The sequence below is a fragment of the Vombatus ursinus genome, unplaced genomic scaffold (assembly GCF_900497805.2).
Source record: "Vombatus ursinus unplaced genomic scaffold, bare-nosed wombat genome assembly UNPS02014770.1, whole genome shotgun sequence".
Taxonomy (NCBI): domain Eukaryota; kingdom Metazoa; phylum Chordata; class Mammalia; order Diprotodontia; family Vombatidae; genus Vombatus; species Vombatus ursinus.
In genome coordinates, this window is record NW_020954548.1 from 30,812,639 (window position 1) to 30,829,209 (window position 16,571).

Below are 16,571 nucleotides of genomic sequence, written 5' to 3' on the forward strand. Positions count from 1 at the left end.
TCCCCTGCATTGAAGTTTTGATGATGCAGTATTGTATCATGTAACTGTATAGTATCGTACTGTAAACAAGTCATTACATGTACATGTTCCTGCCGACGCATGCTGGACTTCCCCACAACATGTGACATACTCACCTGCCAACACTTGCTTGTTAAGACCTGTCAGTGGACTTGACCACTGATTGATTGTAACTTGCATTTTGTGTGTTTATTTGGAAAATAATGTAATCACTGTAACTTTAACTCAGTTATAGAACAGATGAAACATGTACAAATGTTTTTTTCAAAATTTTCTTATCTTCTTTCTTTGTGCTTCTACTGCCCCCTCATTTTTATTCAATGCCCCTCAATTGCACCCAAGGCTACTACCACCCCCCTGGATCATTCCAGAGCCTCCCAGTATTGCCCATTTTGGGAACCTATGTATCAGTCAGAGTGAAGCTAATACTTTGTGCAAAGCATTGTACTGGGGGAGATAGAAAGGTAATTAAAACATGCCCTCTGCCTTCCAGAAGCTTACAGTCTAATGGGGGAGGAGCTGAATGCACAAATAAATATGCTATATGATAGAATGTGATAATAATAGTAGCTAGGATTTTTATAGCACTTTGCAAAGTACTTTACATGTTAATTCATTTAATCCTCACAATAATCCTAGGAGGTAGATTCTATTATTATCCCCATTTTAGAAAAGGGGAAACTGAGACTGAAAGAGGATAGGTGAGCTGCCCAGAGTCACAGAGCTAGTAAAATAGCTGCGTCAGGATTTGAACTCAGGTGTTCCTAACTCCCCATTCAGCCACATTGTGCTACCTCGCTGCTCATGTGGCATAGGCAGATAAATCCAGACAAAATAATTCCACATAAGGACTAGAGTGAGCAAAGGCACGGTGGTGGAAAAGCATTAAATATGTAAAAGGAAAAGCAAGAAATCTAGTTTGTGTAGAGTATAGCTCATATCCCTTAAGAAAAGACTAGAAAAACAGGGAAAAAGAATAAGCATTTATTAAGTACTTACTGTGTTCCAGGCACTGTGCTAAGTGCTTTATAAATATTACTCATTTATTTCTCATAACAGCCTGATGAAGTAAATGTTATTATTATTGCCATTTTACAGTGGAAAAAGCTGAGATAAACAAAGGTTAAATAACTTTCACAGGGCCACATAGCTAGTAAGGATCTAAGATAAGATTTGAACTCAAATCTTCCTGACTCTAGGCTCAGTGCTCTATCCACTGCACCACCCAACTGCCTCTGATAATGAGGGTCTCAGATGCCAGGCTAAGGAACAATTCTTTCGGTAAAAACCTTTAAAATTAGCAGGCTCCCTGAAGATCTCCAAAGAATTGGTTTATTTGATTTGTGAAACTCTAGGAGTCAGGGATGTATTATCTGACAATACAGTTAGGGTAAAATCTTATTTCTTTAGGAGAGAGAACTAAGGAGTTATTTTCCAGAGGGTTTTTTAAACTGACTTTTATAAACCATTTTAATGTTTTGTAAAGTATTTTATATTTCATTTGTCCCTCACAACAATGCTCAGAGGCACAGGCTGCAATTATTATCCCTTTTGATAGGTGAGGAAACTGAGGCAGAGAGTCAACTTTGACCAGGGTCACACAGCTAATAAGTGTCAGATGGAAAATTTGAGCTCAGGTCTTTCTGGCTGCAAATTTAGTAGACAATACACTGTATTACATTCATGCTCATCCTGTTACGGAGGACATTCTTACTCTATCACCACTTCATAGCCAGGGAAGCTTCTTCTAAGGACAGGACTTTTCCACCAATTGGGAAATGGTTGAACAAAAATGGTATATGAGTATGATGAGATACTGGAGTACTACTGTAAGAAATGATCAAGGGGATGGTTTCAGAGAAACTTGGGGAGATTTTTATGAACTGATGTAGAGTAAAGTGAACAGAACCAGGTGAACAATTTAACAATAGCAAAGACAGCATAAAGACAAAACAGCACTAAAAGATTTAGGAAATCTGGTCAACACAATAAATGGTCACAGTGCCAGAGGACATAGGACGAAACACGCCACCCACAGATAAAGAGGTAATGGACTCACAATGCAGATTGAAGCTTATGGATCTTGTTTATTTTTTCAATTTTGGACATGGCTAATATGGGAATTTGTTTTGCTTGCCTACACATGATTGCAATGGGCTTTGTTTTTCTTGCTTTCTCATTTGGGTGGGGAAGGTGGTGGGGCAAAGTTGGAGGGAGAGAATTCAGACCTGAAAATAATTAAAAAAAAAAAAATGAAGACAGGGCTTTTGCCCACAGCCAGTCATCTTAGAATTGGAGCTAGAACCATGTTTGTGACTCAGAAGTTGTGAATTCTTTTATTAGTCCTCCTAGGACTTAGCATTATCCTTGAATCTCTTCTTGGGTTGAACACATGATAAATGTTTATCTTGGTAAAGTTAAACACAGCTAGGTTTATACGAACTCCAACCTCCGCTAGATTGTTTTGGTGTTAAAAAAAAAAATTTGAAGCTGCCTTTGCAAGAAACTAAGGCTCTGGAAGGCATAGAATTGTAGATTTTTAGAGCTACAAGGAACCTTAAAGATCATCTAGAGACCATACAATTCAATCCTTCATTTTACAGGATTTTACAGATAAAGAAACTAAGGCCCAGGAAGGGCAAGTTTGGCTTCCGGCCAAATGGAAAAGTCAAGATTCAAGCCCAGGCTCCCAGCTTTCTATTCATCCATCTTTCAAAACAAACCTATACGTATACATACACACATATATACATATATGCTATATAAGTGTGTGTGATATGTTGTTGTTCAGTCACCATGTCCCAACTCTACATGATCCCATTTGGGGTTTTCTTGGCAGATCCTGGAGTGGTTTGCCATTTCCTTTTCTGATATGTCCCCATTTTACAGATGAGGAACTGAGGCAAATAGGGTTAAATGACTTGCCCAGGGTCACGCAGCTAGTAAGTGTCTGAGGCCAGATTTACACTCAGGAAGATAAATCTTCCTGATTCCAAGCCCAGTGTGCTCTATCCACTGCACCATCTAGCTCCACTAGAGAATCTCAGAACTGAGAAAAGAACCTCAGCTCCAGCTAGTTCTCCATCTGGAGCTAACTGAGAGTCTCCCCCTTCCCCAAAACAGTCCCAACAAGTGGTCATTCAACCTTTGTTAGGAAAACTCTAACAAAGGAAAACCTGTTACCCTGGACACAGCTCATTCCAGTAAATAAATATCTAATAATCAAAGGAAAGAATATACATATATATGTTTATATCACTTTGGAACCATAAAACCCTATATAGAAGTAAGTCATTATTATGATAATTATTTACATAGCATCGAGTATGTTTCTAGCACTGACCCGAGGGGCTATAAAAATCTATGACAGAATCCCTCTTCTCAAGGGGCCTTATCATCTAATGGGGAAATAAGACATGAACATACATAAGTATAAAAGAAGACAGAATACACTATGAGAGGAGCACACACCAAATACTGTGGGGGTTGAAAAGAGTTCAAAATCTACCTCTGTAAAATGAGGAGTTCCAAGGTTCCTTTTCTAAGATCCTAGACCTAGGTCATGAGGCCAGTCCTTTGCCTATTGCTGAAAGCTTCTTAATTAATGCAATTCCATTGTCTCCAGGAGTGGCCTCTCCCAAAAGCCCATTTCTAGAAAGGAAATGATCCAAGATAAAGTAGAATTTGCTTTGCTTTCTTCCCTGAAAGCATATGGTGCTGGGTCGGGGTGGGGGCCTGAGTGAGGAAGGTTGGCCTCTCCTCCTCTTTGCTTCATGAGTTTCTGTAGGTGGAGCCTTGCCAAATACGTCTGCGTTTCTTGGAATACTGGTTACACAGTACTATTGCTCATCACAATTCTGGTAAACCACCTTTCCCCTTCCCCAGAATGAACTTTTGTAACCAAGCCATTCCTGCCTGCCTCCAAGGCAAAGATGATTCACTTTGGCCCCCAAAGTAGCAGACCCTGATAAGTTGGTGAAATTTGTTTTTTCCAGTGATTTATCAATCCTGCCCCCATCTCTTTGAGCTGCCCTCATCTCTGGCACCGCAGCTGCTACTGCTGCTTCAACTGTGACTGCTGCTGCTGACCTTCCTGTGTGTCTCACTTTTACTTTAATGTGGAAAGTTACGAGTGTTGCTGGTTCTAACCTGAAAAAAAAACAAAAACAAAAACAAAAACTCAGGTCTAGTAAGGCTTGAAAATTTTAATCCAAGTTCTGAAGCAGATGCTAAATATGCTGGTGTTCCTATTACATACCTCGGGACTTGGAGGAAGCCCTCCATAGCTATCTACTTTGTTAAGGTGTGCTCCTCAGGAATTTTTTTTTTTTAGGCAAATATTTGTTGAATACTTAATTGTAAATTAAGACATTACTTTTATTAATCAAACTAGAGAAGTAAAAACTTAACTAAATTTAGTTGTAAAATTTAAAAATTTTAAAACTTAATTTAATTTTTTTTTAATTAACGGCTTTAATTCAAGAATACAACCTTAGAAATAAGACACCAAATACCAGGTTTTTTTTAAACATTAAAGCAAGTGCTCTTAACCTACTTTTGTGTCCTGGACCCTTTGGACAATCTGGGGAAGCCTATGGACCTCTTCTCAGAATAATGTTTTTAAATGCATAAACTAAAATGCACAGGATTACAAAGAAAACCTATTATATTATCAAAATGTTTATTAAAAACAAACAGACAGATTCACAGACCTCAGGTTCAGAACTCCTGCATTAGGATGTACCTGGCTTGCTATGGAATACCATGTCTGTATATAAGCCTATGTTCTGTTCATTCATTCACTCATTTATTTATTAAATTTATTATTCACCCATTTATTAAATGCTTACTCTGTGCCAGGTGCTGTATTAGAAAATGGAGATACAAAGACAACAATAAAACAGTCCCTGCCCTCAAGAAGCTTACGTTCTGTAAGGTGAAATAACACCATGCATAAAAAGTTAAATACAAAATATATACAAAGTAAAGAAAAAGATGGGGAGTTAGGTGGCACAAAGGATAGGGCACTGGGCCTGGAGTCAGGAAGACTCATCTTCCTGAGTTCAAATCTGGCCTCAGACACTTACTGGCTGTGTCACCCTGGGCAAATCACTTAACCCTGTTCACTTCAGTTTCCTCATCTGTAAAATGAGCTGGAAAAGGAAATGGCAAACCACTTTAGTATCTTTGCCAAGAAAACCCCAAATGGGGTCACAGAGGCAGAAGAGACTGAAAAACGACCGAACAACAAAAAAAGAAAAAGTTATTTCTAGGGTAAGGGCACTAGCAACTGAAAGTGGGGTGGGAAATCCCAACAGGTTCCTTGTAGGATGCAGCGGTTGAACTGAGTTTTGAAGGAAATTAAACATTCTGTAAGGTGAGGTGGAGAGAATGCATTCTGGGCATTACAGATGCAAAGGCACAGAGTTGGGAGACTGAATGTTATTTATCTATGCAAGATGGAGGAGTAGGCCAATTTGGCTGGAAGGCAGAGGGCATAAGAGAGAGAGAGTGACTGGAATTTATCCAGTGCGGGTATTAACATGATCAGACCTGTGCTTGGGAAGATTAATCTGACAACTGTGTAAAGGTTGGATTGAAGTGGAGACAGACTTGGGTCAGGACACGAAACTTACCAAGGGATTGGCTATGAGGAGAGGAGAATGAGTTGAGGCTATTACCAAAACCTAAAATGTCCTTCCTCTCCCTTTTTGACTCTTCAGTTCTTAGGCACCCTTTAAAGTTGAAACCGCATGCCCCTTCTTTCAGGAAGCCCTCCCCCTCCTCCTAACCCAATGACCTTATCCTGTAATACTGACTACTGTGGTTATCTCAGTTGCTGTCACCCTTCTAGATTGCCTTCCTTGATACTAGTGACCATGATTTATCTGATCTTTGTGTCTCCTACAAGGCCTTAGCACAGGGGCTGGGTGAAGAAATCACTTCATGCATATTTGTTGAGTTGTACTATATTGTGCATGGTACTGGGGTCAAATTTTTGGTATTTCTTCAGATTCTTTGAGCATTTTTTTTTAAGTGAGTCTTACCTTTCTCTACCTCCGTCAAAGCTTCATTGCATCTGATTATTCCCCAGTGGGAGCCAAGCTGGAGAGTCAGCTAGTACAAGGATGGGAAGGGGGAGAATTATCCATCATCCCTTAACCATTAAGCCTGTGGCCCTTTGCAGCCTCAGAAGGGTCTCTGAAAGGACTAAGTAATGGAGGAGGGGAGATAAGGGCTGGTTCCATTCAATTAACAAGTATTTATGTATTAAGTACCTCCTGTGTGAGGAGCACTGTACTAGGAGCTGAAGAGAAGGAGTGAAGGGAATCCAAGAATCTTAGAGTTGTAGCAGACCTCAAGGTCCCAGCCTCAGCTTGACTAGGTCTAATAGAGAAGAACTGGTGAACTCTTAAGGCAAACCATTCTAGAGCCCCAGTTTCCACCTAGGGAAAATTCTGCTTGGGTGTGGGGCAGGTGCTGAGGGCTGTGCGGCTGTGTTCGTAGGCTCACAGATGTTGAGCTAGAAGGAATCTTAGAAGCCATCAGGTCCAACAGCCTCAGTTCTGACATCCTATGTTGTAAGGACAGAGAATTGTCGATTGAGAGGGCTGCTACTTTACTTAAAGAAGGGCAAACTGAAGACTAGAGAGCTTAAGTGAGTAATTTACTCAAGGTCTGGCAGATAGGAGGCAGAGCTGGGATTCAAAGCCAAGTCATCTGACTCTAAATCCTTTGTTTTTTCTGCTACTCTGTATTACCTCCCTGAAGGTGTATGGGGTGTTCCAGGAGGACTAGTACCTCTGCTGTGGGGCTTGCTGAGCCCTTTTCAGGGCTGCTTATCCAACCTTTGGGTTCCACCTTTCACCCAAGATGGTAGCTCCAAGAAGCTGTAGCATGTGCAGCCACACCTGGTAAACCATCTAGGCAGACAGGCTAAACCAGGTTGAAGATAACCAACAGACCTCAAACCCATTGGTGAGATAGGGGAATGTCCATCCCAACCATGTGAAGACTTCCCCTGACAGGATGGATGGCTGAAGCAGGCACTGTGAAGTGCTTAGAACTTGGTCAGACATCGAAGTCACCCATCACCTGACTTTTGTCCTGACTTTTTTTGTCCTGCTACTGGACTTCAGTGACTCAGGAACACAGAATGAGGCTGATGACTTTGTGCAACTCTGCCTCAACTAAATCCACTTCATAGGCAAATCAAGATGTCATCCCGTGATGTCACTGGTCCTTTTGGAAAATGAAGGACAAACAACAACAATTACCTCTCCACTCTAGCATTCTAGTTGCATGTTATAAGGTCCTTTCCAGAACAAACAGCATTTTTAGTTCCATTCAGCAAGTATATATGATATCTTTTATTTTTATATCATCTACATTTCTTTCTCTTTCCTCCTTCCCTCTAGCAGAAAGCAATCCCTTATAGAAAGAATATTCTAAAAGAGGAAGAAAGAAAAAAAAAGAGTTTCCACAAGACTAACCAATATATTAAAAAATAAGTCTGACTGTTCCACTCCATGGTTCTCCTCCACCCCCACCCCAGTTCTGCAAATAATGAGAAGAGGATGTTTTCTCTTCTCTTCTTTGGGACCAAGCTCGGTCATTATAATTTCGTAGTATTCAGTGTCGATTGTTTTGTTGATATTCTCATTTATATGGCTATAGTCATCATTACATATTGTTTTCCTGCCTCTCCTTACTTCACTTCCTATCAGTTCATATAAATCATTCCATGCTTCTCTGTTCATCATATTCATTGTTTTTTTAAAGCACAACTGCGTGCATGTACCATGACTTGTTTAGCCATTCCCCAATCAATAAGCATCTACTTTGTTTCCAGTTCTCTGGTACCTTGAAAAAATACAACATATGCCCAAATAAATATAATACAAGGCAAAAAAAATGATTTGAGCAAAAGAGAGGTATGAAGAAAATAAGAAAGTTTGAGGAAGGAAAAAACATTTTTTTTTAGCTGGGAGAAATCAAGGAAGGCTTCATGGAGTGGGGCACTTGAGCTAAACCTTGAAGAAAAAGAAAGATTTCAGTAGGTGGAGATGAGGAGAGAGCACAGTGTAGAAACAGGGCCAGCCTGTGTGAACAGATACAGATGGCCATCTGATGGCAAGATGAGCTCATAGAACATCTTGGAGGCGATGTAAAATCAGACTGGGGAGGTAAGTTGGAACCAAATGGCTTTGGAAGCAGAGGCCCTTAATGCAAATGCCATCTTTGCAATTTAATTACCCATATAACCTTCAGCATGGGTTCAGTTGTTATCTTTACAAAAGTGACTCCCAGACCTTTCTCTTTTTCTACCTATCTCTCTTTTCCTGTCTTCCTACCTATCTGTCTGTCCTTATCTATTTATCTGTCTGTGTATCTATCCATCTAGCCCTGTTATTCTGAGCTATAGTCTTGAATCAACAACTGCTCAAGTTATATAAGCATCTCAAATTTAATGACCAAAACAGAACTCATTATCTTTTACCAAAGTCACACCCCTCTGCCAGACTTCCCTATTTTTGTAAGGGTTTCACCATCCTCTCCATTTTGCAGGTCTGCAGTTTCAGGGTCATCCTCAATTCCTTACTCCAGGAGCACCAAGGTGGCACAGTGGATAGCGTGCTGGGACCAGACTTAGGCAGATCTGAGTTCACATTTCACCCCAGATACTTACTAGCTGTGTGACCTGGGGCAAGTCACTTAACCTCTGTCTGCCTCAGTTTCCTCATCTTTAAAATGGGGATAACAAGAGCACCTATCTCACAGAGTTGTTGTGAGGATCAAATGAGATAATATCTGTAAAGTTCTTAAAATAGTACCTGGCTCATAGGCACTTAATAAATACCTGGGAACTTTACCTGTCTTACTCTCCCTCACCTTGTGTATCCAGTCACTGTCCTCTCTCCACTACATCTCTTGTATCTGTCACCTCTCACATGGCTCATCCCCTTTCACTTGGGATATTGGAACAGCCTTTTGATTGATCACTCTCTCTCCGATCTGACCCATGCTCCACATGTTTGCCAAATGATATTCCTAAAGCAAAGGTCTGGTTCCTCTGCTCAGTGAGCTCTGGTGCCTCACTATCTCGTCTAGGACCAAATACAGACTTTCCTGGTTAGACATTTAAAACCTTTCATAGCCTGACTCCAACCTGGCTTTTTGAGTTTGTTATACTTATTATACTTCCCTTCAGGTACTCTGGAGATCAGCCAACCTGGCCTTTTCTGCCAGTCCTCACACATGACATTCCTGTGCCTTCACCCATCACAGGGAGCGTATCCCCGTGCCTGGAATGTGCTCCCTCCTCATCATTGCCACGTAGGATCTCTGGTGTCCCTGAAAGCACAGCTGAAATTCCACCTCTGGCAACTCCCTCCAACTTGCATGTGTCTCCTCTCCCACCATTCACCTGTATTTGCTTTGCTCTGTTGGTAATTGAGGGCATGGTACCGCCTTGGACAATCTAGGTGTTAATGGGAGTATTATTTATCTTGACAGGTGCAGATCTGATAGTCACCCAAAGGAACATCCCATGGGACAGCCCCTCTCTGCTCGGGTGTTTGCCTTGTGGTGCCTCTTCCTGCTGTGGGCAGGATGGCCCAGTAAGTTGTTAATGTTATTTAATCCAAGCCAACATATCTAGGTTCCTAGCACTATAACTAGAAATAACTTTAGAGACAGTTTCGTTTAACTCCCTCGTTTGCAAATTAAGAAACTGAAGTCCAGAGAACCTCATAGGATAATGGACCTAGAGCTGGAAGTGACTTTGGAACCATCTAGCCCAACCCCCCTCACTTTCCTGATAAAGGAACTGAGGCCCCAGAAGGTTAAGTGACTTGTCCAAGGTCCCACAGGTAATAAGTGTCTGAGGCAGGATTCAGAGCTAGGTCTTGCTTGCGCTAAGTTGAGCATGCAATCCTTTATACCACCTAACTGCCTCTGCAAAAAGAACAGTCCTACATGGGTTCATGGGCTACACCCAGATAATAAATGACAGAGGCATTTTAAGTGCCCACCTGTGTGAGGCACCATGGTGGGTGCTTCAACACAGTTGTTTCACAGACAGTAAAGTGTGGACCTGTGTTAAGAGATCCTACCCCCCCCCAAAAAAAAAGAAAAAAAGAATTCTTGTTTCATAGAATTCATATAGTTTGAGAGTTGGAATGGACCTCAGTGGCCATCTAATTCAACTCATACCTTATAGTTCCATTCTAACAGTTACATTCATGAGCTCCAATTTGGTTACCATTCCCCAATTTATAGGTATCTACTTTATTGCCAATTCTTTGCTGTCACAAAAAGGACATGCTAGAAATATTCTGGAACCGTGGGACATTTTTCTTATTAATAGCCTCCTTGGGGTATAAGTCCAATAATGGAATCTCTGGGTCAAAGGGTGTGGACATTTTCTTTATTTGCATAATTCCAAATTGCCTTTGAAAATGGTTATACTGGTTCACAACTGCATCAACAATGCAACAGTGTGCCTATCTTCTCACAACTCTTCCCGCATTAACAATTCCTATCTTTTGTCATCTTTGATGATTTGCAGGATATGAGGTGAAACCTCAGGGTTGTTTCGATTCTCATTTCTATTATTAGATATCATTTCTGTTATTAATATTATTATTGTCAAGAGATGTGTCCCTAGTGGTGGCATTTTCAGAGACAAGAACAAAAATCACCTTTACTCAACAACATACATTAGTGAACATACATAGTTCAATGACATTCAACATTCAGCATTTATTATGCAACTCCTATGTGCTAAGACCCTTTGCTAGGAGCAGAGGGAGATACAGATTAAATAAGACAAAGCCCCTGCCCTATTAGTGATTTGGAACATTCTTTCATATGGTTATTTAAAGTTTGCAATCTTCTTTTGAGAACTGTTTGTTTATATCATTCAACTATTTATCTATTAAGGAATGAGTTTTAGTTTTATACAGGGTGTCCTAAAAGTCTTGGTGCAGTTTTAAGCTTAAAGCTTTTGGAACATCAGGCATATACCAGGCGTATATACATATATATGTATCTGTTAGCTGTACATATTTCTTGGATACCAAACCCATAGAAACTAGATGTAAAGATTTTTTTTCCTCATCTGTGTTCCCCTTCTTATCCTAAGTGCATTAATTTTGTTTTTTCAGTTTCATGTCATCAGCTATCTGTTTTATCTTCTATAATTGCCTTCAGAATAATGTTTTTAAAGAATAGAACAATACATAAGATTACAAAGGGGACCAATTACAGTTAGTTTCCTATTAGTATGAATGATTTGTTCTTTGAAGTGGTTGAATAATTTTAATTCACACTGCATATTTCTATTGAATATCAATATATAGTTATCAAAATATTTTTATAAAAACAAGTTCACAGACTCCTGGTTTAGAACCCCTGTAAGGAATCACCATAAGATTATAAGACAATTGGCCATCCAGCCTCTGTTTAAAGATTTCCAATAGGAGAAGCCTTTCACCTTTCTGGGCTGTCCATTTCACTTTGGGACAGATCCAATTTTTAGGAATTTTGTTCCTGAAATCAAGCCTCAGTTTGTCATCTTCTACTCATTGCTCCTGATTTAGCAGAGCAAATTGGGTGCCTCATTTTGAAGCAGCTTGGTGTGGGTGGGAAGAGCTCAGGACTTGTAGCCTAGAGAGACCTGGGATCATATCTTTGGCCCAATACTTAATAGTCATTTGACCTTGAGCCTCGGTTTGGCATCTGCACAATGAAGAAGGTAGTTTTTGCAATGCCTGCTACCTAGGATGGCTCTAAGGGAAGCATTTTGTAAACCTTGCAGTGACATGCTTGTAAGTTGTTATTGTTCATGAACATCTTTTAAGAAAAGATCCGCGTTTGATGGGGCTCGGTCGCTTTCCTTGGTATTCATGGATTTTGCAGAGAAGACCACAGCCCGATTTCTTTCAGTAGGTGTTCTTTGGCATCCTTGCCAATGAGTTCCCAAAGAGAATTGGCCACCTCCCTGGGATGTTTATCAATCCCAAAGCTGTGGCTTAGGAGTCTTAAAAGGGGGAGTGTCAAAAGCCATGATCGGGGTACATACTGCATCTTTAGTGTGGGAGGCGGTGTAATCTGACAACAGGCAGGGAGGCCTGAGCTCCAACTCCAGCCCTGACACCACCTGCTCGTGTTGCCAGTTGGGCAGGTTGGTCTGGTCTTTTCCTCTCTCTGAGCTTGTTTTCTTGCCTGTGCAATGAGTGGGTTGGATTAGATCAGGGGTTCTTAACTTTATTTTTTTTTAATTATGCATCCCATTGACAACCTGGAAAAACCTATAGATCCCTTTTCAAAAGTAATGTTTTTATAATACATAAAGTAAAATATGTTAGATTACAAAGGAAGCCAATTATACTGACTTACAGTTATCAAAATCTTTAAAAAAAAAATAGTTCATAAACCCCAGGTTAAGAGCCCTTAGTTAGATAATTTTGATTGTGCCTTTTCACTTAACATTCTATGTTTATTTTTCCTTAAAATTCCTCCTTATGTATAACCTAGTTTCTCTTCGATCTAGCCTAACTTTCCCCTGCCAGACCTAGGCCCGTGGGCTTCTACTAATTTACATAGTTGCCTTAAGGGGTCTAAAAATGGATGTTGGTTTCCCATCATTAGGGTTTTTTTGTTTTTTTTTTTTTACTTTGTTTGTTTCTTTGGTCTAAGACTTTGTTTAATTTAAGAGAAGATTGAAAGAGTCTGACCAGAATTTCCTAAATTAGAAGAATTGAATCACTGGGAAGAACACTGGACTGGTAGTCAAAAAGACTTCTTTTCTTTTCCTATCTCTGACGTTGGTTAGCTCGGTTGTCTTGGGTGAGTTCTGATCTCTCCCTCACCCTCAGTTTCTCCATCTGTAAAACGAGAAGGCTCTTCCAATTCCAACGTTTTCTGCTTTGGGTCCTAAAGGTCCCCCCAGCTCTTCATTTAATTTAAAGTTTCTTTCCACCTCTCCATTCTCTGTTCCACACTCTGAGGATAATTGTAGATGTTACATTCTTTGGTCTAGGTTCTAAGTTCCCTCTTATGAAATTGCTCTAGAAGACAAATATTCTGTTTGGATAAATCCCTGGCAGGCCCCAAAAGGTCTATCTTCCCTTTGTCATTGTCTCTATGTTAATAGAGATTTTTCTTATTCTTCCTAGCAAGGGCAGACTTGAAGGTTTTGAGTGTCAACTGCTACTGTGACTATGATACATTGATTAGCTGTGAGTGGAAGATGAACAAGCCGACCAGCTGCAGTTCTGAATTATGGCTGACATATGAGCGGAGTAACGATAATTCATCGTAAGTGAAACCAGCCAAGTGCAGACAGTTCATTCGACAACATCCAACATTCAGCATTTATTAAGCAACTGCTTTGTGTGGGACTCTTTGCTGGGAGTTAAGAGAGATACTGTTTAAAAATAAGACAAGGCCCCTGCCCTAGGCTAGTGGGGACAAGACAAGTCTATAGATAAAGGTAATACTAATCCAAATAAGACTATGGCATGATCCTCCTGGCTGAGAGTAATGTTCTCCTTCATCACTGGAAGTGGTGTGATACAGTGGACCTAGGTTCAAATCCACCTCTATTAGTTAGCCCTTGTGTGACTCTGGGCAAGTCCTTTCTCTCTGCCTCAGTTTCCTCATTTGGAGTCAACAAACTATGCCTATTTTTCTACAGGCTCAGAGCTAAGGATGGTTTTTATATTTTAAAAAAAGTTTAATTATATTTTAAAATATAAAAACCATTCTTAGTTGAGGGCATGCAAAAACAAATAGGGAGCCAGGTTTGTAGTCTGCGAGCGATCCCTGTGGACCAAATCCATGCAATGAAAGGCCCCTAGATGGTCCCTGAAGGCCCATTCATCACTAGATCTATGACCCAAGGATAATAACAACTGAGACTTAAATAATGCTTTAAACTTCACAAAGCCTTGAGCTGTCCTCCATGCCATGTCTGCCCCCAGTCCTCCACTTCTCCGTGAGCTCCAGTTTACATGATGCACATTCTTTCCCTGCTTAGCCTGCCCCCTCTGTTTTGCATTATGCAGAATGATGTAGCTTTGTACAAACTTGGCTCTGAGTGCTTTCCCATATGTTCTTCCTGACTTTGGATATTTAGTCCTGGGTTACTCCCACCATATGAAGCCTGTGCTGGTCCACAGGAGAGGAGGGAAGGGCAGACAGCACAACCTCAGAACAGCTGCAGACCCTCAGTCAGATGATTAGCAGAGAGAAACAGAAAGAGAGAAACACAGAATCTCAGAGCTGTCAGGGGTCTCAGAAGCCACTTAATCTAATCCATACCTGAATAAGAATTCCCTTTATGAGGGGGGATCATCTTCCTTTTGAAACGGCTCAATTCACTTTTGGACAGCGATTTGGGATGTGGGTGAGAGATGAGGGAAGCATTGATTAAGTATTTAATGTGTGTCAAGCATTATGCTAAGGACTGGGAATGGTCCCTACCTTTAAGGAGCTAACATTCCAATAGGGGAAAGAGAACACATAAAGAGTAAACTACACAGTGGAATGGGGAGAGAGAAGGGGAAATGAATTAGGGGCCCAAGGGTGGTTTTAGGGGCAAAGTTCCAGTGAGAGGGGAAAGAATGGTGGATCAGGATGATGCCAGAGGGAAGTCATGGTTTATAAATGGTGGCCAGAAGTGAGGTAGAGGCCTAGTTTCAGGAAAGAGAAGCCAAAAGCTCTCCTTTCCAAGCCCAATGTGGTTCCCGGGGGCCAAGTCCAAGATGGGGCTAGGGGTAAGGATGGACTAATGAGGGTGATGGCTAGAGGGAGGATAGGTAGTATGATTTGAAAATGGTGGCCAGGGATGCTCTAATCCTTAGGGAGGCTTTCCATGCATGCAGCCTAAATATGCCTCTTTGCATCTTCCCTCTATTGCTCCTACTTCTGCCCTTTGGGACCTGGAAGAAACCCTTTAATCCCTTCCCACCTAAGAACCCTTTAAATATGTGACAATAACTGTCATGTCTCCCCTTAGATTGTTTAACAGATGCTCAAATGGCATGATCTTTTTTGTTGTTGTAATTTATCAAATACAAATTTTTTAATGGATTGTTGATTTTTTAAAAAGTCGGTTCAGTTGTTTTTTCAGCCATGTCTGACTCTTTGTGACCCCATTTGGGGCTTTCTTGACAGAGATAGTGGAGTCTCTGCCATTTTGAAACATCCATTTGCCAATAGATTTCTACCCCATAAAATCCCCCAGCCTCCCTTATGATAAAAGAAAAAGAGTTAAACAAAACCAGCTGACACAGCTACTCCATCGGACAGTGTGTGAAAGAGCATACAGCATGACCTTTAGGCCATTGACCATCCTGGTCACCCTCTCCTGGATGCTCTCCAGCTTATCAGCATCCTCCAGGGCCCAGAAATGAACCTACTTCGGATGATGTCTGAGGGCAGACTCAGTGGAACTCTCACCTCCCTGGTCCTGGATGCTCTGCCTCTCTTAATGGAGCTTAAGATGGTAGGAGTGTTTGTAGCTACTTTATTACATAGTTTTTTCATATTGAGTTTGCTATCTAGTAGGAGATGGGACGACAACAACAACAATAATAACAATTCATATTTCTGTAGTGCTTTAAAGCTTACAAAATACTTTTCTTACAACAGTCCTATCAGGTAATAGAAGTAGTATTCCCATTTTTAGGACAGCCAGGATAGCTTAGGTGCAGTGGATAGAATGCCCAGGCCTAGAGTTCAGATGGCCTCAGACACTTACTAGCTGTGTGACCCTGGGTGAGTCACTTAACCCTGTTTGCCTCAGTTTCCTCATCTGTAGAATGAGTTGGAGAAGGAAATAGCAAACTATTCCAGTATTTTTACCAAGAAAACCTAAAATGGGGTCACAAAGAGTCGGATAAGACTCAGCAACAACAACATTCCCATTTTTAGATGATCATTGTGTGTCAGGCACATAGTAATAGATGTAAACTGAGTAAAGTATACTCATAGATTCAAAGACTAAAAGTGACTCGATGAAGGTCATAGGATTTAGAGCTAGTGGGAAGCATAGAACCATAGCTATAGAGTTGGGAGGGACTTTATATACCATCTAATCCAACCCCCGCATTTTCTAGAGAGGCGAACATTTCCCACGGTCACCCAAGCAGTCAAGCGTCTGAGGTCTGAGGGAACACAAGTCAGTTCAACACAGTCTTTATTAAATGCCTACGTTGTTTTCCATGAAGCTATAGAGTGTTAGAGTCAGAACTAAAACCCAAGTGTTTTGACTCCATGACTGTCTCTGGCAACATCACCGTGACATGCACTGGTCCAATGCCTGCCAACAGCTCTCCAACCTTATTTCATCCTACTCCCTTCCATGTAGCTTACGTTACAGGCAAACTGGACCACCCTCTTTTTCTCATTCTCATCCAGTCCTTTCTGGACTCTTTGTCTTTGTTCACACCAACCTCATTCTTGGAATATGCTTTCTTTACTCCATTGCTGCTTTTTAAAGTCCCTCCCTTCCTTCAAGACCCAAAACAGATACTGCCTGCTCT

The 16,571-nt window shown here is 40.9% G+C and overlaps 1 protein-coding gene across 3 annotated transcripts in view; it reads left to right on the top strand.

Moving 5' to 3' along the window:
- Positions 1-16,571, top strand: part of IL4R (interleukin 4 receptor) — a 52,687-nt gene that overhangs the window by 12,191 nt on the left and 23,925 nt on the right. For 2 of the 3 annotated variants that reach the window (XM_027862803.1, XM_027862800.1), the window contains exons 2-3: positions 9,535-9,638; positions 13,200-13,341. In XM_027862803.1, the coding sequence (XP_027718604.1) occupies positions 9,569-9,638; positions 13,200-13,341 (212 nt within the window). In that variant the 5' untranslated portion in view covers positions 9,535-9,568. The remainder of the gene's footprint in view (positions 1-9,534; positions 9,639-13,199; positions 13,342-16,571) is intronic. The other variant, XM_027862801.1, reaches the window with a different exon arrangement.